This window comes from Eulemur rufifrons, chromosome 8 (assembly GCF_041146395.1).
Source record: "Eulemur rufifrons isolate Redbay chromosome 8, OSU_ERuf_1, whole genome shotgun sequence".
Taxonomy (NCBI): domain Eukaryota; kingdom Metazoa; phylum Chordata; class Mammalia; order Primates; family Lemuridae; genus Eulemur; species Eulemur rufifrons.
The window spans coordinates 32,151,176-32,173,428 of NC_090990.1; the positions used below are offsets into that span (position 1 = coordinate 32,151,176).

General features: G+C 47.8%; 1 protein-coding gene across 5 annotated transcripts in view; it reads left to right on the forward strand.

Moving 5' to 3' along the window:
* Positions 1-2,758: 2,758 nt before the first annotated feature.
* The window catches only part of RNF220 (ring finger protein 220), a 222,745-nt gene continuing 203,250 nt past the window's right edge, over positions 2,759-22,253 (forward strand). For 2 of the 5 annotated variants that reach the window (XM_069479847.1, XM_069479849.1), the window contains exons 1-2: positions 2,866-3,135; positions 9,592-10,333. In XM_069479847.1, coding sequence (XP_069335948.1) covers positions 9,709-10,333 — 625 coding nt within the window. In that variant the 5' untranslated portion in view covers positions 2,866-3,135; positions 9,592-9,708. Of the gene's footprint in view, positions 3,136-4,375; positions 4,671-9,591; positions 10,334-22,253 lie in introns of those variants that run through there. The other 3 variants (XM_069479850.1, XM_069479848.1, XM_069479851.1) reach the window with 3 other exon arrangements.

Sequence of the window (22,253 nt, forward strand, 5' to 3'; positions counted from 1 at the left end):
TATATAACAGATGTCCTTGAATGTCAGTACATCCAAGTCTATATCATTCTTTTTAATAGCTGCCCTCTTTTAATTTGCCAATCTTAATCAGCTGTAAATGGGAAAGCCAAATAATCAAGCTTATTAGAATTGTGCCTAAGAAAGAATAAATCGGCTCTCAGTGAAGGCTTGCATAATTCTCCTAGGAGTGAAATGTGTTAACTTTAGTGCCTGGACTTTGTAATGTTTATTTTGGCTATTCTGGGACCCTTTTTACTTATTTCCTGCTTCATTGTGTTTTGGATAGCTAAGGTTGCTGGACACATGACCTGTGAATGTGTGAGGTAGTACATATTCAATTTTGCATTATGTAATTTTGCTATGGTTTTGTGAGTTCTTTGCATTTAAGTTTTTAAGTTAGATTGTACTTATAGACAATGTAGTTTCTGAGTATTGGCATTGTAGTGAGGACCATTGCACATGGTTTAGCAGCTAAAATGGTAGCAGCTAAAAATGTTTGGCTTGATGATTGACATAGGGCTTCTTATCTCTGTCATCTACCTGTGAGGATGTGCACTGGATTATGGGAACTCTGAGTTGATCTGAGGAAGTCTTTTAACTACTGATGAACATTAAAGTACTGACAACATCTTGTGCTATAAGTGATTAAATCCTATTTAGGGTTTATATAGGATCTTCCCTCTGCCTTCATCTACCATAGTGAAGTGGCTAAATCCTGCTGATTCTTCCTTATAGATCTCACTGCAATGTCTCTCCGCCTCTCCATTCTCACTGCCCCGGTACCTTGGTTCAGGCCCTACTACATCTCAACTGAATTATCTGTAATGGAATTTTTAATTGGTCTCCCTGCCTCTTGTCTAACCTCCATCCTGCCCACCCAGCAAATAGTGCGTGTCTTTAAGCAGAAATCCTACCCTGTCACACCCCTAAAAAACCCTCAGTAGGGGTTTCTCATCATCTGTAGGATAAAGTCCACATATCTTAGCTTAGCATACAAAACCTTTTGTGATTTGGCCACTTCTGCCTGTCTCCTGCGGCTCAATGCTCCTACTTCTAGGGAAATCAAGTGGCTTATGATTCCTTTAACATAACACAAAAGAGATCTCTCAATAAATGCTTGTTAAATAGATGAATGAAACACCCTATGTGGCTAGGGTGACCATTCAACCTGCTTGGCCCAGGATAGTCCCTGTTCACACTTGTCACCCCAGCATAATTACTAAAAGGGCCCCCCTTTATAATCAATTTTTCTCAGATCAATAAATGATATGGTAACCCTAATTACAGTGGTCATCAAATTGATTTCTAACTCTTTCTTTGTATCCTTACTAGATGGTGAACTCTTTGGGGACAGGAATTTTGTTCATTTTTATATCCTCATTTATTCATTCAACTAAGAAACTGACGCCACTAGGTGCTGAAGGTATAATGTTGAATAAAACAAACATGGTTCTTACACTCATGACGTTTACAATCTAGCAGGAGAGAACAATCTAGTGGAAAGAATAGAACCTAACGTAATAAATGCTGGTATATAAGTGAATGACTAAACATGGATAGAGGTTCCTAAACAAGCAATCCCAATCCTATGAATTATAGAGACAGAGTAGTCATAAACATAGAACTTTAGGTGATCACACTAATCATCTATTTAAAAAGTTGCTAATTAAAAAATTCTAAATACAAACAACACATGTATACCTCAGCATACATAATACTTAGATGCTACCTTAACGTTAAACGTAAGAAAAAAAGGACCATGAAAGAATAGCAAGAATGAGACTTTGAGTCTTATTCTTTTTTAGGCAGATAATTTGTAATCCTATATGGTTCTTTCCAGGGTAGATGATCAGTATGTAGTCCCCCCTCCCTCCCTTTCTTTCCACATGAGAAGTCTGAGGTTTTAGAAACTGAGCCACAAAACAAAGAAATTATTTCTTAAACCAGGATTAGATTTTGGTTGGGCTTTGTTTTCTAAGCTAGAACCACCTGCTGTCTTAGACCTGTTAACCATGTTCCCATGGGCACATTACAAATCCCTTTCAACCTCAGTTTCCTCTTCTATAAACCAGTGATAACATTATCTCCAGAATTAATCTAAGGATTAAATGAGATTATGTAAAGGCATTTAGTCCCATAAACTGGCTCCTAGATAGCACTCAGGAATGTTAGTTCTGTATCCATTTCTCCTATTTATCTTTCGGTGCTTGGTGAACTATAGGATGAGATATATATAACGATTCGAAAAGAAAGCACTGTAATATAAACATTGGTAAAACATCAATACAAATTTTTATTCTCAAATCTGGGTGCTAAACTAGGCCCTCTCCACGCCCCCTCAAAGTTAGAGTTTTATTAATACTCATTTATTATTTTATTATTATAGGCAAAGATCCAATGAAACATTCCAGGACCAAAGCAGCAGGTAAGATTTTTCTGGAAAAAGGTAGAGTTTACGAGGGAGCCAGGATTTGGGGCTCATTTAAGCAGCAGTCAGCCTTAAAGATTTACCCAATTTACTCTTGGTCACTTTGGGTTCAGGAAAGAAAGAAGAGCACCAAACCATTCACTGAGACCTTTGGGGGTGGAGGAAGAGGGATGTAAACAAAAGCGAACGCTCTCTTCACTTTCCACCATGCCTGCGACCCCAAGACTTCCACGCTCTTTTGTGAGGGCCAGCAGGTCTGCTCCGGGAGTGCCCTGGGTCTGGACTCCATTTCCCAGAGTCCCTTAGTGCCCTAATGTATTCAGTGCTCAGAGTGCCTGTATGTGTGTGAGTGTGAGAGAATGTGTGCGCGCGTGTGTGTGTGTGAGTGTGCGCGCGCGCGCGCGTGTGTCTCCGAGTCCCTGAGAGAGTGGAGGCTCATTCACTGATTAGAGCCAGCGCTGAGAGGCAGCACTGCTCCTTCTCTCACGCCAACCGAGTCTCTTGATCTGTACATGCAATCCCAGGCAGCTCGCGAGCACAAACCCGGGGCCAGCCGCCTACTGCTGCTGCTGCCGCTGCCGCCGCCGCCGCCGCCGCTGCCTCCACCGGCTCTGCGCACCCGGGACTTTTCATGCACCACACTCTCCGCCTTTTTCCCCCCGTGTCCTGAAAAGTGCGACGGTTCTCCCACGGAATTTCCACGGCAAGTATGGAGATCGGAAAGGGGTGTGGATGTGTGTGCGTACACACGAGGGGTGGGTGCGAGGGCGGCCGGGTTGTTCAGGAACCTGGCTAACTTTCCGGGTCCGTTTCCTAGGGATTCGGGCGGTTCCACCCGACAGGGGCAGGGGCTGGGACCTGGACTGGCGCGTCTTAGATCGTCGCGACAGAGCCTCGCGGTATCGGTGCCTGCGCGCTCCGTGCGCTGCCTCACTCAAACTTTCTGTCTTGAGTTTTCCTTAATGTGTTTTATTGGGGGGGGGGTGCAAGGGGGAGGGACCAGACGCGAGAATTGGACTGGTAGGGAGGGTGAGGGGACAGCACGGGAAGGGAGCAGGACTTCTTTACTCCATCTTTTAATAAGCCCCATTCCCACTTTGTTTGGGTCGATCGCGAGAAAGCCCTAGCCAGGCTCCCCCGTGTACCCTGCGGCGATTTCCGGGCTCCCCTGTGTACCCCGCGGGGATTTCCGGCGGGGCAGGGGCTGGGTGGTACTCACTGGGGAGCCCGAGGCGGCGGGCAGGGTCGGGCTGCGGCGATCGAGTGAGAAGCGGCTGCGACCGCCCCCACCCAACGCACAGCCGGCCCAGTGGGGTACCCCAGGATAGGTTGGGGAGCCTTGGGCCCGGGGGCTCGGCTTACTTTTTTCTAGCGGGGGCGGGTGTGAAGGGTGTGGAGGGAGGGAAGTGGAGCGGGATGGGGGAATCCTCTGCGGGCAGGAATGAGGCAGGTGCTGGCACAGAGGTGGACCTTTCTAAATGCCACCGGTGAACTCCCCGCTCCGCTGGGCTGGACCGGCCTGGCCTTAGAGCAGCCCGACCCGTGGGGTCTCCTGGGATTTTCGGGGTCAGGACCCTCTCTCCCAGGGCTTCTACGGAGCGAGGCGGGAGGATGATCGTGTAGACTGGGGGGCATTGCTCTTTTTGTAGTTTTATTTTTATCTTAGATCTGCCTTAAACTGAGTAACAATTTCTCTTCTTCCGACTTGAGAACAAAACTTTTCAGCGAGCACGCCGGTCGCTGCAGACCTGCGGCCGCCGCCGCCGCGCCTGTCAGCCCGGGGCCGAGCAACCTTCTCTGCCCGGAGCCTAGCCCTACCACCAAGCTCCGGAGCCTCCTGCCCCTACCCCTGCCCCAACCCAGGGCTTTTCAGGGCTCGGCCTGGGCGTTTCGCCTTTGTGCTTTGTAAGAGAAAGCCTTTTCTTCCAGTGCACAACAAACTTGGGCGGAGAGCTTCCGTGTGGCCCCCCGGGCGAGGCCGCCCACGGTGGTGAGGCCATCCGAGGGGATGCCCGGTTCGTCCTCGCTTCAGGAGCCCCTCCGAAAGCTCGCGGCCTGGGTGGACCCCGGCTGGCGAGGGCGGCCGGGACCCCCGAGGTAGCGGGGTCTCGGGCTGCCCGGAGGCAGGAGGCAGAGGAAGAGCTCTTGCCTCCCGTTAAGAACACGCTACATTCTCGGGTCCTGGCCGCGGCTCCAGCGGAGGCCCGGGTGCGGGCCGCGAGCCGGGCGCGCGTTGCACCGGGTAGGTGCGCGGGGCCGGGGCCATCGGTGTGGGGCGCAGCCCTGCCTGGCGGGCCCGGGTCGTCCTGAGTCTCCCGCCTGCGCCGTCTCCCTGCCCCGGGAGCAACTGAGAGGGAAAGCACTGGCGCTCCCTGCCCACGACGCCCAGCAGCCACGTCTTGCCTCTCGCCTCCGCTCCGGACTCGGCTTGAGGGGCAAAGGGGAAGAAAGGAAAAATAAAGAGGCGGGCGGTGAGGAAGCAGCGAGTGGGACTGGGGGGAGCAGAGCGGGTAGGGGGCCTGCGCCTTGCCTGGCCTCCTCCTCTTTCCGTCTCGCGGGCTCTGCCTGCAGAGGGGAAATGAGCAGCTGGGGAAAAGGAAGAAAGAGCGTCGAGGAAAAGCGCTGCGGGCGTCTTCCGTTCCCGATCCCTCCTAGCCCACAGAGACCCCGCAAAAGTGGCGTGAGTTCGCTTGCTGTGCTCCGGGGCAAGGTGGGGGAAGGCCGAGGACAGGGCGGCGCCGCGCCGCTGATCGACGGGGCCGGGGCCGGGGCCGGGCGCGGAGCGAGCGGGAACACACACCTGTTCTGCGAGCCGCGCCGTGTGCGGCGGCCGGGCGGCCGTAACGCCGGCGGCAGAACCCTCCCACACCCCACGCCCGCACTCCAGGAACCGGAAGGGCCCGGCAGCCCCGCGCCGGCCCGCAATGGCAAGAGAGCGGGAGTGGAGGAGCCGGTGGCTGCCCGCTGAAGCGGTGGCGCGCGGCAGCGGGACCCGGGTGACCCGCGGGGCGGGGCTGCTCAGGGGCTCGAGGTCCTTGGACTTTGGTCAAAGGCAGGCTGCTTCGAGCCCCTGCCCCGCCAGCCCTGCGCAGCTGCGGACCAGGGCCCCTTGCACTTGTCGGTTCTTCCCGGACCAGCACCTTGGTTCCCCAAAGTTATAAGCAGATTGTTTCGTGCGGAGGTTGTTGAGACCTAAAGTATTCTTTGTACAAAGGCGATCGAGAGCCAGAGGGAGAGGTCAGGCCAGAGCAGTGGGCTCGGCTCCGCATTGGCCCCAAGTTTATGTAGGTTTCGCCTTCACCTCTTCTTCCCCCGTTTTCCCTAAAAGAGTTGGTTTTTCCGGTCGAGACTCTACCGGGCTGATTTCTGCACCCGCTAGTGGCGCCGGCAGCCCTGCGGCCCCGCGCGCTCGGACCGGCCGGGTCTGTCTCGTATTCACACCCGTTGGCCAAGCTGGGCCTGAATCTGGGTCCAAGTCTGGGACTGATACCCGGCCATGTCTGAGCCACAGGCGTCGGCCCCAGCATATTAGCCTTGTGCTCCCTGAGCTCTCGCAGATGGTAGTGAAATTTCTGTTAGAGTGGTGTTTGCAAATACCTCCTGGGCATTTGGTGTGCGGGAATTCTCTTCAAGCGAAGAAGTCTGTGAACTTAAAAAAAAAAATTCTTTCCTTGGTTCCTCACAACCCCCTACTACTCTGGCCTCATTTCCTATTGTTCTTTGCTTTCTAAGTTCCCTGTTAATTTTTTAAAAGTTTATTTATGCAAAGGAAAAATATCGTTTAATTTGTTCTATTATTTTAATTTCTGGCTTTTGGAAACGGTTCAGAGACCACAAAAATGTCACCTGTTGTAATAAGCAGAGGAGCGTTGTGTGTGCATTTTAATTGCCAGCAGAGTCGTAGTTTGGTGGGCGCCCTGAGCTCGGCTCCGGGAAAGCGCCCTTTGCAGCTTTCTTTGTGGCAGTCATTTGCAAGTGGGTTTGGCTCCCAGCAACAGCAGCAGCAGCAGCAGCGGCAACACCGCTTCCTTCTGCGCCGATGCCGGGCGCGAGTCAGGAAGCCCAGACTGGACAGGGATGGGCAGAGGCTGGGGTGGGAGATTGCCCACGCTCTGGGACTTTCTCTCTGGCTTTCGGTTTTTCTGTGCAAAAGTGACTAGTTCGCGCCGCAGAGCGCGACGCGCTGCGCATCAGCCCAGCCTCAGACATTTTCACGTTCCAAACGCCGGCTTCTTCGTTTCATTTGTCTTAGTTCTGGCATGTTTAACCATGCAATTAGTAATCTCACTAATTATTCAGTTAGCTGGCGTTTTGTAATCACCTTAAACCAGGGTCGGGTGTGTGATTTAAGAAACAAACAAACAAACTCCCACACATACAGAACTGAACCAAACCCATCACGTCAAGGATTTGAAATTTTTAAAACTCAATATTTGTTGGTCCCTCCGTCCAACCTCACTGCCTGCCAGACAATTTATTTAGCTTCGTGGATTGATCCCTCCTCCTTGTTTAGTTAATTCAACAAAGACTTTTTGCAATCTGTTTGGAGTTTGTCTGATGCCGTGGAAAAGTAGCTGATGATTTATTTGGTTGCTTTTCGATTTCTGTCTTCAGCCCTTCTTTCTCCTCCTTTCAGCGGGGATGTCAGCTGTTATTACTTCCTATTGATCCCTTTGCAAAGTGAGAAGTGAACTAAAATTAATGTCAATTCCACTGCTCGGATCAATAGCTGGAGTTATTTTAATCTGGATTTGCACGAAGTGCTAAATTAAAAAAAATCAGCATAGAGGCAGAAAAGTAACAGTTACTTACTTTCCCTTTGCCTGGTTCTTTACAGTCACCCAAATGCTCCATCAAGCTGATTATCTTACAATCCATATTTTTTTAATTAAGAGGGTCGGTTAGTTTTCTTATTTTGGGTTCTGTGTTTAAACTCATGACATTTTGACATTGGGAGTGTATTAACTATAGATTTTCATAATGACTGTGGTCTGCTGAAGCTTCATCTATACAAGTTGTTAATATGAGGCGGGGGTAAGAAAGAAAAGGGAAAGGAAAAAAGCACTTCCCCCTCCCCCATGGAGACCAACGCCCACATAGTGGAGTAAAAGAGATGTAGCCTGGAAAAATATTGTTGATTTATTTTCAGTATAATGAAGTTTTCAAATGAATAAGCAGGTTTGAGTGATTCACCGTGTTCTGTTGGAGTGTCTGGTGCTGTCGCCAGATTACTAATTTATGAAACTCATTTAACATAATGAGGTGATCTAGGAAGTAAAAATAGAGGGTGAATCCTGGGGGTAGGAGGGAGTTATTTTGAGGAGGAAACATTTCTCCCCTCACACCCAGTGCATTACATTTGTCCATTTGTCCTTTTCTGCAGCTTGCCTCACACAGCATTGCTTGCTGACAGATAAGTAGTTCTTTCTGTTGTGAAGAGCTGCTTAGAACCCTTGGAACAGCCCTAGACCCAGTTTCAAAGCCTCCATGTTGTGTGGCCGTTAATCTGACTAGAAAACAGCCAAGAGCTGGGTTCCCAGACTTGTCAGGCTAACTGGCTGTCCTTGGCAGATCATTCCCTGCATTGGTATAACTTGACAGGAAAGTTATTTAAAATTTGGAAGAGAGAAAAATCCGTTAATGTGAGATACATAATCTGGTAATTTAGCAATGATGTCTATGAGGAAAGATGCCAAATGAGGAAGCAGTCTGATGGTGTCCACTCATCTTCCCAATTAATAACAGTCATTGACACGTCTGCTACAGGATGGGAGAAGGAAATACTCTCACTGCACTGCATTAAGCCAGAGGATTCATCTGTGGTTTAACTGTGGTTTCTCTATTTGAGGGAATACCAAAGATACTCCATGATATAGGTGGGCTTTTTTAAAGGGAGGGAGTAGATCTTATTTCTGATATGACTCAATTTAAAGGTTGTGATTTGTAGCAGATGGTGATTTTTGGTTATACTTTGAGTTTCATTAAGTTTCTATTTCATGTATATTTTTGAAGTTTAATAAGTCTAGTATTGGTCTTGTGTTATCCTGGCTTTTGCTGTGTAGCCCTTCTCCCATCCCCTACTCAAAATAAATTTTGAAATGGAACTAAAGCTATGAAAATGTACAACCTGAATTTACAAGGAAAACTGAAAGAAGTCTCTCCGAATTCCAGTTTGTTCTGGGGCTTTTATTGGACATCAACTCTGACTGGACCAATAAGCAGAGCAAAATAAGTCAGAAATTTTGTTAACATTTTGCTCTAAATGTTAATGGCAAATCCAAGGCAGTTTACAAATCTACTTAAGAGTGAGTGCATTAGTAACTAAAATTACCGATCCGTTCTTTGCTGCCCCTGGAAGACAGACGCTTCTAGAGAGCGTATGCCAAAGGCACCCATTATGGTTTTAAATATTGTCAGAGACGCCAGGCATTTTATTGATGAAGTTTTTGTTCCTTCTCAGAAAAGAGAAATAGAAAGCCCATGTGATTAGAGAAGAGTGTGCATCAAAAATAATGTTGATGCTGTTTGTTCACATAGCACTTCTGGAAACAGTCTTAGATGATATAGGAAAATGTGTGTTTATGTATGTGCCCATGTGTGTCATTTATCCATGTGTACAATTTGTACTGACTAATATGTACAGGTGTTCCTGGTCTAGATTAGCTTGATTTAGGGAATTTTCAGTGTCAGGGCATTATTAGGGGAGATGTAGAGAGATGCATATGTGGGGAATTGCATAGGTAGAACCCCGTCTCTGAACATCGGGCCTGCCATGAGTGGTATATGCAGGTGGAAGCCCTTTAAAATATAGACCCCCCCCCCACTTAATCTACTGGATGACTTGGCCTTCCAAAGCTCATTTGTTCAGAGAATATTGTATTTGGAGGTTTTATGATTTTTTTTCTTTGCTGGGCTCAGATGCATTTCACCCGGAACGTGTAGGGACCAAAGTCAGCTACGCGTACATCACAGTAAGTTGTCTATTGATTTTCCTGAATGAAAATGGTCTGATGCTGCTGCCCACTGGCTCCTAAAGCCTGTGGTGTCTCTTGCACGAGCATCTGTAAGCCAGAAGGATGGTGTTTTGATCACTTGGGGTTTCCCTTTTTTTCCTCCCCCTGACTTTCCTCCCCCCTCTTTTTTCCTCTTTGCTGTTTCTACAGGTCTTAGAAGGGAATGATTCCCCAGTAATATTCCCTGCCCTGATCCAAGGTGCCGCTCGGCCTCCCTCCCAGGGAAGACTGCTTCTTGTGTAACGCCGGCCATAGAAAGAGACTCCGATGGACTTACACCGGGCAGCCTTCAAGATGGAGAACTCATCCTACCTTCCCAACCCTCTGGCATCCCCAGCACTGATGGTCCTGGCATCCACGGCTGAGGCCAGCCGTGATGCTTCCATTCCTTGCCAGCAGCCACGACCCTTTGGTGTACCTGTCTCAGTAGACAAGGACGTGCATATTCCATTCACCAACGGTTCCTACACCTTTGCCTCTATGTACCATCGGCAAGGTGGGGTTCCAGGCACTTTTGCCAATCGTGATTTTCCCCCTTCTTTATTACACCTCCACCCTCAATTTGCTCCCCCAAATCTAGATTGCACCCCAATCAGTATGCTGAATCATAGTGGCGTGGGGGCTTTCCGTCCCTTTGCTTCCACCGAGGACCGGGAGAGCTATCAGTCAGCCTTTACACCGGCCAAGCGACTTAAGAACTGCCATGACACAGAGTCTCCCCACTTGCGCTTCTCAGATGCAGATGGCAAGGAATATGACTTTGGGACACAGCTGCCATCTAGCTCCCCCGGTTCGCTTAAGGTTGATGACACTGGGAAGAAGATTTTTGCTGTCTCTGGCCTCATTTCTGATCGGGAAGCCTCATCTAGCCCAGAGGATCGGAATGACAGATGTAAGTACTTTGGTTCGAGCCCTCCGTTATCCCCAGTAAGCCCTGCCTCGCAGTCGTGTTCAACAGGTCGGTGGCATTTGCATGCTCCTGGTCATGGGAAGGGCCTACGGCTTCCCTTTCCAATAGCTGTGGAGTGCTAACCTTTGCTTGGCTCTGGTCAATGAGCATTGACAGTTCTTGTAGGAAATGTTTTTCTGAAGGTGGCCAGGGGCAAGTTGGCCTCAGCACTGCCTTTCTCTGTAGGCCCTGGTGGGCTTATTCTCAGGGGACTCTGGAGCCAAGAGGGGTGCCATAGACGTACTGGAGTGAATGTCATTGCATTGGGAAGTGTAGATTCCCAGGGAATTTGGGGGGCCTGGAGAAACTTGTCCATCCCCTCTTCTCTTTGCTGTCCTCATTATGTTTCTCTGATCCCGGTATTATTTCTTTAGCGTTTCCATTGTATCGCATCCAGCGGACTCCACGTGATTTTATTTTCACAACTCTCAGCCCTTGTCCACATCAGGCTATTTTTCAGAGAAGGACAAAGGTGTCGTCAATCACCATAAAGCATTTCAAACAGCTGTGTTTTCTTTGCTATTGCAGGGCTAGAAAGCCGACTTCTCTTGGGATTTCACAGGTTTGCTGGATGCTTATCCCGGGGCTCACTTTTAGGACTAGATACGGCTGAGCTGTGTGACTGCTCCGTATTTGATGTTCACAACTATTATTAATTTCTGCTTATGAAACAGCTTTTCTCACATTCTCCAAGTGCCTTGTTGGGCTCTGGCTATACTCACTCATAGTTGGAACTAAACCTTTATTTGGAACTTGTAGACTAGGAGTGCCGAACCCTGCAATCTTCTGCTCTAATATAATCAGAAAATAATTGTGTTCTGAAGCTTTTGAGCTGTGGGTAGATGGAGCAGTTTTCTTCAAGCTTGGTGAGAATTTATGAACTGAGGGTGTTTTTCCACCCAACCCTTTGTTCAAAGATTTGCTTCATTTTATTTTCTTAGGAAAACTACATCTGAGGTTTGCTTCCCCCCTTCTGTATTTTTTTTGTGCTCCCATCCTCTCTATAACCACCAACACGAATACCATTTTTTTCTCTTCTCTTTATGATGCCGAGGAGAGTAATAGAGACATTGCAGCCCTCTCCCCTGTCGCCACTGCTTCCTCAGGCTGTCTCCTTGAATTAGGCACTGTGTTAACTTTCCTGCGCTAAAAGGCATCTGCCTAAACCCAGCGTACCTTTTCAATAAAAGTCATCATAAAATCAACCTGCCTTGTAAATCCATCGCTCTTTGGTTTTGAAATATGTTGCAAGTGTGTCTTTTATGTCAGCGTCTATAAGCCGGAGACCTCCCCACTTAAGGGAGAAGGCTGCTCTCTGACAGCACACCGCCAGTGTTGCTCTCTCACTTGGGCTCTGGCTCCTCTTGCACCTTTTTCCTTTTTGTTGACTCGTGTGTATTATGATCCTGCTTCTTGGACATACCTGCTGAACAGGTATCGGCATTGTGTCGGTCTGTTTTTAGTTTAGTTTAGTTTTCATTTGTCGAGTGATGTGCAAGTGATCAAGGCTGGTTGTAATCTGACCTCTGGCTAAAATCGCCCTGTGTTAGGGTGTGACAAATTCTGCTCCTTTTTTCCTCCAAAAACAAGTTGGAAATGAAATCCACTTGAAACTAATATGCCACAAAGTAACATCTGGAGATCAAGATTCCTTTCTTCTCACCTAACAGATCCAGCTTGTCTCCATTTTTCTATCTTTTTAGCCCAAACCTGTGTCAGACTCCCAGAGCAGGAGGAAGCTTGTTAGTCAAGTCAGAACTCATAGATGTGGCTAGCCATTCCTTTCCGAGTGTCAAAGCCATAACTCTTCTGTTTGCCTGGTTTGCATTGTGTGTAGTGCCATCCCCCACGGAGATGGGTCCCTCACACAGGAATACGCCTGGGTGGAGAAAAATTAAATGAGTCTGTCTCCCAAAGTGAAATGGAATTCTGACCTTGAAATTAATGAGATTCTGATCAGAAGGGTGGGGAAACTTCTTTATTTCAAATTGTAGTGTTATGTAAATTAGAGTCCTTTCCTCTTTTATTTGTTTAAAATATTCTTCCCTTATAGAGTACTTTGTGTTGTCCTTTTTCTTGTGCACAAGCATTAAACCTAAAGGAGCGTCTATGAGTGTAGGATGCTTGTACACCCACATTATTATCTAGAGTTGCATTTGTGACTCATTTTTAACATGAAACAAAGGTGCAAAGTGGAGACTGTCACCCTGTGGTCACCCTGGATCTGTGCCCCTTTCTCCTTTCCTTAGGTGGAGGAGCAGCCTTCACAGGGTTGTACTGGGTAGCATTTGTGCTTGTGATTTTGAATGTTTGGAAGGCAGGAGAAACATTTTTCTGTAGGGAAGGGTTGAAGAGACACCATGACAAAGTCTGCAGCAGTTTTCTTGGCTCCTGTCACACGCCGACGTGTGTCGGAATATTTATGGTCTGTTTTATGTAAATACATATTTAAGGGCCGTTAGAAGGCCTGATTATTCCCACTAGATGCCTTTCAGGTCCTCCCTACAGAACCGTTTTGAAATAAGTAATATTTCTCAGATAATCGAGTGACAGTATACAAGACTGCTTCCAGAGGGAGAGAGAGCTTCAGGGGCAGATGGGGGCAGTGATGAGGATGGGGATGTGATAAGGGAGAGCAAAGTAATAGCATACGGTGCTTTTGCCCAGATTGCCAAATTAACCATGTATGTATATGGTTTTTATTCTTAAAGTTGAAGAGTTAATTTCTGATACAGTTGACTCATTTTTCAGTTCTCTCCATATAAAGTATTTTTTCATAAAATGTAAAAAAAATGTCTTAAATACAATAGTAAAATTCCTAAATAAGCATTTATCTTTACAGTTTTGTTGGGGGTAGGGGGTGAGTATGGGGGTGTGTGTCCCTTACTTAGAGTAGAAGTTTTATGGTTGAGTTTTAGGTCATTGAAAAATGAGTTTTATAATGGAAACACTGACAGTTTTTACTGTTGCAGCCACCCCCTGCTCACACGCTGCATCCATATGCAGATATGTCCACATGTGAGCCCATTTGAAAGAGGAGCCTGCAGACGTGGTATAATTAATGCACACGTGTTCTTTCCTTAAATCTGGGTAGTGGTAGGCAGGATTTACTTTGTGATTCAATACGCATTTGTTGTAGAAAGAAATATAGCTATTTGGGCAAAGTATCGTCTCTCCTGGTAGATGATTGCAGTTTGCTGGCCTGTCCATACACCTGGCATCACAGGTGATTCCTGAGGTAGGTGTTGGGCTCTATGGAAAAAAGAAGCCTTTACTCTACAGGACTGACTTATTTACCCTGGAAAATGGGACAAGTGTTTTGTGAGAAGCCATTCATGGAGGATGCATAATTCCCCAGGAAGGGGACTGAGGTAACTCCCGTTTATTGTCACTCCCTGAACCAGTCCCCAAGGCTCGTTGTCCAGGGAAATCATACTAAAATTTATGGACCAATTACAAACAGTCCACGTGTGTCTTACATATGAAGTGTCTACAGATACGTTTCCCAGGGCCTTTAAAATAAACATTTCCTCATTAAGGAAACTACAACAAAAGGGAAGATAAGTATTGTCTGCTGCCTCGTGTTAGAATCTATACATTTACTGCTCCCCTAGCACTCTGGCCCCCATCGTGTGCATTTCCTGATGATTCTCTTTAGGCTGCCCTGTGCCCAGATTCCTGCCTGTGTGACACAGTCTTTGGCCAGCCTGCCTGTCTATCCACTCAGTCCAGATTGGAGTTGGCTAGGATGCATGCTCACCCCAGGCCCGAGGTGGCCCAGAACTGTCCACGTGGAGCGATGCCTGGGCCTGCCTTCTGGCTCCCCCGTGGGATGGGCACCAGGTACTGGCCGTAAGTGGCTTTGCTTGGCTCTTGGTCCTTGGCCCTTCCATGTGGTCAGGCAGATTCACAGGTAGGCAGAAAACCTGACAGCTCACAGCAGCTACTGGATGTTCTGCATTGCTCTCATCTTTGATGTATTTGAACAGTCATTCCTGGGTCCCAAAAGCCCTGAGTAGGAGATGGTATTTTGTACTCTGAGATGTGTCTTTATAAAGGCATATGTCACTGAAGGCCCCATGTCCTAAGAATCAAATCAGCTGGGCCCACCTAGGCCAAGGGCAGCCTGAAATGAGGAGGGCTGGCTGGCATCATGGGAGTGCTATGAGGGGGTGCTTTCCAAGGGCTGTGGGACTGGGGTGGACAGAGACCCAGTTAGGGCCTTAGGAGAACTGCTCCGGGTGGGGAGAATGTTTGGGGCAGTTTCCAGGTCACCAGGCTGCACCTCTGGATTGTAGCTGGAGCAGATGACCACTGTGGAAGGGCCAGCGAATAACCAGAAGAGATGGGTCAGATGGTTCCCTCTGTCCTTACCGTCCAGACCTAGCCCGATTCTCCCCAGCTGCGCCCGGGTTCTCCCGGAGCCTTTTTCCCTCCCTCTCTCCCGGGAGGCAAGAACTCCTGTGATGTGTGTGGTTGTTTCTGGTTGTTCACTCCCAACACAGTCATGGAGACTCCTTTTCATGCTGCTGGGTTTAATTGTCTTGTTGGGATAAAGAAATGTTTGCACAGCTAAAGTGGGGCCGGGCTGGACGGGAGCAGTCCCTGATGGCTGCAGAGCCATCTGGCCTGGCTTGGCTTGGCTCTGCGCGCCGCTCGCCCGGCGGCTGGGCTCGCTCCCGCTCCCGTCCCCTGCCCTCGCTCCAAGCCGCGCCGCTCCGCTCGGCGGCCGCCTCCTCGCACGGCCGGAATGCCTAATCACCATGGTGAGAAACGGACACCGCGGCCGTCCTCCCTCCTCGCCTCGCGCCCTCCCTCCCATCAATTGTCATGCAGAAGTGATCCGGGCTGCCGCGTCCTCGCGGCCGACAGCCAGCCCCTCGCCGCTCCGGCAGAAGGGTGGCTGGTAATTGATCGTTTGGGGGAGGGGGCGCGGAGAGGCGCGAGGACTGGCCCGGGCGAGGCCAGGCCACCGAGTGGGCACCGTTTGCTCGCTGGCAAAGGACATCCCCCCAGCCTCAGCCACTGAGGTGGCTCGCCAGCGGTCTCAGAAATGTCGGTGCCCTAGCCGTCGCGCGCCCGGACTTGTAGGCTGCGGGAGAACTCCGCGCGCTGCCCAGAGGCCGGGGAGAGCCGCGCAGCCGCCGCCCCGCCCGCGGCCCGCACCCGAGCCCGCCGCGCCCCCGCCCCGCCCCGCCCCGCCTCGCCCTCCTCATCCCTGCGCCCCCAAGTCGCACTAAGAGCCCAGCCCGGGTCGGTTTCCTGTACGTCGTCAGAGCAAAGAGAGAGTGTGGGGACGGGGGGTGAGGGGCGCAAGGAGGGAGTGCGGGGGGCACGCCCACGGGATGTCGGGGGAGGAGGCCGGGCGGGGGGGTTCGTGGGGGATGAGGGTGGGGGCCGGGCGTGGGAGTGGTCGCTGCGCGGGGAGGGCGCGTGGGCGCGGGGGGGTTGCGGGGGCAGGCGGGGGGGCGAGGGGTGCGGGTGCGGGAGGACAGACGTGTGCACAGGCGCATGTGGACCTGGCTTTTCCCTCGGTACCCCGGGACTGTGAGGTTTCTCCTTTCGGTTGCAAACGCTTTTCCCGTCCTGCTTTTCACATCTGTAAAATGTTCCGGGCAGTGTTTCCCAAGTGCAGGGCTGGTCGATCGGCGGGATTGCTGGTATTCGGGCGAGGCGAGTCGCGGTCGCCTCGGACGGTCAGAGGCTCGCAGCCAGCACAGCGGGGCTCGTTAAAGTCCGGGCGATTTCTGGAACTCTTCCCACGGGAAGTTTTCCGGGGCTGCCTTCCGGTCAGTGGCCCCAGGTTGATTATTTGGTGGCCCTTTTTTGTTTGAAAACAAAACAAAAAAACACGCATTGTATCCAAATAACAAAACTTGCTCTCCCTCCCCACCCCTTTTCCTCATTAAGCAGGGAAGAGGAAACTGAAAAATAGAATTATATTTTTATATTGGTGCTTCTCATTTTTAACCCTTATTAACTACATCCATCTGGCTCATAAAGAGTAGCACACGTTGAAATGTATTCTTCGCAAATACTCAGGATTTGGAGTGACAATACATTTAACAGAGTTATATTTTTATAATGTTTTTTTTATTTTTACTCTTATTAACCACGTCCATCTGATTAATAAAGATCAGAGCACACGTTGGGATGTACTTTTTATAAATCCTTGAGATTTGGAGTGATGGTCCATTTCATTGTAAAATCCACAGGATCTCAACACCAAAATAACAATAATTTTTGGACTTGAACGTTGTTTTCCAACAGTTTGACAGCATTTCCCAGCGCCATTTTACCCCTTAGAGATGAACTGCAGACTTAAGGATAATATATTGCTATACAGCAGCTAAAATACTTTAAATTTTTTTTAAAGTATCACTTAAAATTGTGGCCTTTGTGGTTGAATAGAATGTGTTTTTATCGTTTGTAACCTCAAAGTATGTGCTACAGGGTGGGAATTTGTAAATATCTCTTTCTTTGGGGCAAGGAGGAGAATTTTCTGCAAAAGAACTTTCTCTCTTATGCCTTTTCCAGGAAGAGATCCTGTGTCAGGACTATGGGTTCGGCCTGCAGAAGTGACAGGCTGTGGTATGAATCAGTACACCTGGTAGATGCTACGGAAACAGGAGGAGTCCATCCCCTTCTAGCCCTACCCAATGGATTGGACTTTTCTATTATTTTAATCACATATATTAATATATTTTAATCTCATCAGTTAATTTTAGTGTTAAAAAAATTTTTGTTTGCCTTGGTGCCAGTGACATTGAAAGGTTCAGTGTTAGTTGAGTATTGAATATATTGATGGTGGTGGTTATAATCCAGTTTTTACTTTAAGTTTTCATCAATTTGCCCCTCTTAAGCATTACACTGAACAATATTCATAAGACTGTGCTATCCCAAAGGCATAGAGATTTGAGGAAAGAAAGGAAGAATTTACTTAGGCTTTGAGGTTTGATAATGACAAAGGTAGGGAGGGAGTTTTTCAAGAGACACATGAAATCACCTTTCTCAAATATAGGCTTATTTTATTAATTACTTGAAGTACTAAAAAATCATTCATAACTATAAAAAAATTTTTAAAAAATAATTAAAAATTTGCACTTTTCTCCTAATCCTCTAGAAACCTGAAATTGGAGTCTATCCCTCTCCCAAATGTTTTCCCACAGCGTTACATCCCCTACCACGGAGTCTACAAATATGGATCTGCTTTTGGTGTGTATTTTAGAAATAACTTTCTACCCAGACCCCGGTTTAAGCTGGAAATAGTCAAGTGTTTTGTAGACACGTAAAGCCATCTGGCAATTCAGATATTTGACTGACAGTTTTCTCTGTGGAATGCGTTTTGATTGAAGATGACCTAGAGGAAATGAAAGTTGTATTTTTGGCGGGAGACATGGTGATGTGTCCAGTGCATTCTGTTTAGCAGATCCAGAGCTTTAGGAAAGTCTAGAGCTACGAGAGTGAAGAAGGAACGTTTTGGTACAGTCTCATGAGAAATCAGGCTCAGTAAGCCTGAGTGTGACTCACCAGATGAGAGTTGTCTTTTTCCACTGAAATTCATTTGCAGGCTGAGACTTATGGCTTTACATCCATCTTAGAGCAGCAGAGACAGTCAGAAAGCTGTAGGGAGGGGGCAAGGGCCAGCCCTGGAGAGACCTTTACTTTATTTTCAGGTATATGATTCCCATTTAGGTGCCAGTTAATCCTATATTGCTCTCATTTGACCTTGTTTTTTGGGGTTTGATTTAAACCAAGTCAGAGTGGCCTAGCATAATAATTACCTGTTAGAGGAATAAAAGCTATGTTTGCTCCTTTGAGCCTCAGCCTGAAGGTGTTTCAGATCAAAGGTGGGGAGGCAATGTAACATGGTAGCTATGAGGTCAGCCCCTGGAGTTAAATCCTGACCCCTTAGCTTACGTGCTCTGTGACTCGGGGCAAGTTACTTAAACTCTCTGGGCCTCAGTATTCTCACCTGTGAAATGAGAATTACACAAACTCAAAGGGTTGTCATGAGGGACTGAATGAGATTAAATACACGGATAATGCTGAGAATAGTTCCTCACACATACTAAGTGCTCAGTACATAATGACCATTATTATTTCGAGGACAATCTGGTGGTATAATCTTCCTTGTTAGAAGCACTGGGGTAGCCAAACACGGGGTCATTAACAACTAGTGATGTATGTAGGATCCTTTCACGCACTCATGCCTTATGGCAATGTGGAAAGAGGGAGGGAGGAAGGCTCGAGAGCCCTTTTCTGTGACGGCCAGCTGCTTCACCTCCCTTCATTATTATCCGTCCACCAGGATTAGCCCTGGTGTCCTTCTGACCTCTTCCTCCCTTCGCTTTATTTAGAAGCGAGGTAATATTCAAGTTAGAGAAACTGAGTCTCTGGGTCAGATCAGAACTTGACTAGGGTGAGATATCTAGGCAGTGGCCCAGGTTAGAGAATCCAAATTTCATGATATTTTCATATTCTGGAATTTCGTGTTATTGGATATTATTTGAACAAATGGGTTATTAGAATTTGTGTATGATAGAGATTTGGACTATATATAATCAAATTTGCTGTAATGGTGTTTGACTAGAATTAGAATTTAAAGTCCCAGAGTTTCTAGTCTGCCCTAGATTTTAAGTTATACAGACACTTTTACCCTCTTGCCTATGTGAGACAAATCTGTGAGCCTTCCCCCATCTGTGTGTGTCACAGTCCCACAGCATGATGGATTGTCTCTGCTTGGGGGAGGCTTAGGACGGGGCTTGAAGGGGCCTTGTAGGTCAGGAGAGAAATACAGCAGCCGGACTGAGATGCGGGGGCTGCTGGGGAGGGATTAGCAGGGGAAGGGAGGGCAGGGTTGGGCGGGGACAGGCCTCTCACATAGTGTCTGTGTGCATTCTCCTAGGAGTAAAAGAGGGCTGTCCATTACCCTGAGCGCACAAATAAACTCAGTGTTTTTCTCTTTGTAGAAAGAAAGCCCCATGGGGCTTGGGAATACCAGAGAATGACTCTGCATGTCAGTGGGAGAGGTTGGGAGTGGGAGGATGGGAGTGGGAGACTGACCCTCTGCCTGAGGACCTTGGATTTGAGTCTTTTATTTAAACAGAGCAGCTCATATTTGAAAAGCCTCATGTTCACATATGTATAAGGCAGAAATGGCCACTGGAGGCCAGTGGTCTGATACCTCAATTCCTACCAGCTCCTCCATGGCTCCATTCAAGGGAGAGGGCTCAGCTCACCGTTGGGGGCAAAACGTCTCTGCAGATCTCGGAGCACCCAGTTCTGCTCTCTCCCTGTCCCCGGTCCTTCCCACATACAGTCACGAAGGTGTATGGGAGGTAGGAAAGAGATGTTGAACATTCTTAATTTTTGGTATTTAAAGAAGGGGGAAAGTCTGGGTTTTAGGCCCAAATGCAAAAATCATAGTTAAGAAGGAATTCTACGAAAGGAAAGAGTGGCATCTAAGATGTAGCTGGAGAGGTAGAGGCAGCAGTGCATTTGAGGGTAAGGAACCAGCAGGACTGCAGTTAGGGCCTAGGCTTCAGCTTCCTTCCTGAGCAGTAAAATTAAAAAAAAAAAAAATCCTTAGAACAACAAAAGTCTGGACACATGGGCTTCCTTCCTGACAGGCCAACCTGGTGGGGCTTCATTCAGACTGAGCAGCAGTCAAGGCTGATTTACGGGGAAAAGGACCCAGACCAGACGTGGGCTTAACCCTTTCCTAACCACAGAGATGCTTCATTGCAAATGCTGCCTCCTTCTTCTAACTTCCCAGAATGGTGTGAGTGGCTTTTTATTGTCATTTTCTCTTTATTTGAAGAGAGTACCTGCTGCTAAAGTGCCTAGTACCCTCTTCATGAATGAGTCTATGAGAAGTTGAGTGACTTGTAAGAGACCTAACCATCACATCTGTGACAGAGCTGGCATTGTGGCTCATGGCCAGAATAGCTCAGGCTCTTGGTGATGTTATATTGACTTTGGAGCAGTGCATCCCTCTTTGACAATGGGAAGTACCTCCCAGAATCTGTATTGGGAGCATCCTTTGAGCCCCAGTTGTACCTCTATAAGATACTTAGGTGTTTCTTGGTGGCAGTGGATAAAACTATGGCAGAGTATGTGAGATGTGGTTCAGTTGCTATCATTGGTAGAGTGTGATACATTCATGAATTCATTTAATCATCAGCTGTATTTACTGAGGACCTATCGTTCTAGGCACCATGCGAGGATAGAATGTTGAGCAACATAGACTGTAGTCCCTGCCTTACTGGAGCTTAAAGTTTAGTTAGGAATTGCAGGATACTATAAAAAGTGCTATAATAGGGGAAATAGAAAATGCCATGAGACTTACAAGTAGAAGCATCTAATCTTGTCTAAGAGTCAGGGATAGCTTTGTGGAGCAAGTGACCTTTAACCTGATATTGAAAATCAAGAAGAAGTTATTTATTCAAAGAAGCTAGGCGTGGCAGTTTGCCTTTTTGGACAAAGTATAGCATCTGAGAGTGGAAGAAAGAACCCCAAAGCTGCCAAGGATTGCTCACAATAAAGTGAAAATAGAATTTCTCCCTGCCAAAGCCTGGGACCTGACCTCGGATCTCTGTAGTACTTCATCCTGTAACTAGACATTCTCGAGAATGTCTATTTGGTGCTTATGTGGTTCTGAGGACCAACATCATATAGGGTCCTGCTTTTAAAGTAACTTTCTAAAGATGTCACTATAAAATACTTTCTGATGACATATGGTATCTTAACTACCAGAAGACCCATGAGCACCCAAAACCATGCTTGGCACAGAGGAAACACTCAGGAAATATTTGTTGAATGTAGGAGGGCCACTGCCCTGCTGTTTAGTGAGGCAGATAAAGGGTCCTTGTCTTTTTACTAAAGTTCACGTTTGGCTCTATATTTTGCCCTATACAGTGACGTGATGGGTCTCTGAACCTAGACTGCTTGCTTGGCCGTTAAACTAAGCCACATAGCACCCGGGATTCTTGGCAGGGTTTCTTGGCAAGGTTTCCTATGGGAGGTGCACTGCTCAGGCTTGACTTTCATGAGGGAGGTTAGGCATGTAGTGTCAAGAGTATCGAAGAAGAAAAAAAAGAGGGCAAAGCAAACCGTCGGTCCAGGCTGGCACACATCGGCACACTGAAAACAGTTCCTCCCAGCCGGGGCCACTGTGCTCCACCATCCCCACTGTGGTTTCCTTCCCTGGCCCCTTATCTTCGTCATCTCTCCACGGCCACGAGCATTTCCTGAGCTCCTGTGTGTACAGCGCTGTGCTCAATGCTACTTGCAGGGGAATCGAAGAGTAGGAGATAATACTTCCTCTTCTGGAGAGCCTTGTGGTTAAGGTGAGTAGTTAAGATGTATATATGAAAAAGAAATGATAACATAAAATAACAGACAGTGAGGGCTCTAGGATTTCAAGAGAGGGAGTCATCCCCAAGGCTGGGTTTCCCAAAATGTAATCTGGGGGCTGCCTGCTTCAGGTCACTCGTGGTGGTGTTGGTGGAGGATGGGGTGAAGACTGTTATGTCTAATGCAGATTCCCAGGCCTGCACTGGCCCTCCTAAGCAGAATCACAAGGAATGTGGCCTAGAAAACTGTGTATTTAGCAAGCAGCCTCCCTCACCTCCTTCAGATTAGCAATCACTCATCTAGGATGAGAGTATCAGAGAGAAGGTTTCACAGAGGAGCTTGGCCTTGAAGGAAGGGGAGTTGGGACTAGGGGCGTGGAGAAGCAGAGGGTGGAATTCCACCGAGGAGTCTGGGAAGAGTGAGAGGGAAGACACGGTGCCAGCTCACAGACAATTCTTTCCTCATCCAGTCTCCTTCGTGGGGGGGAATCTGTCCAACTGCTTCT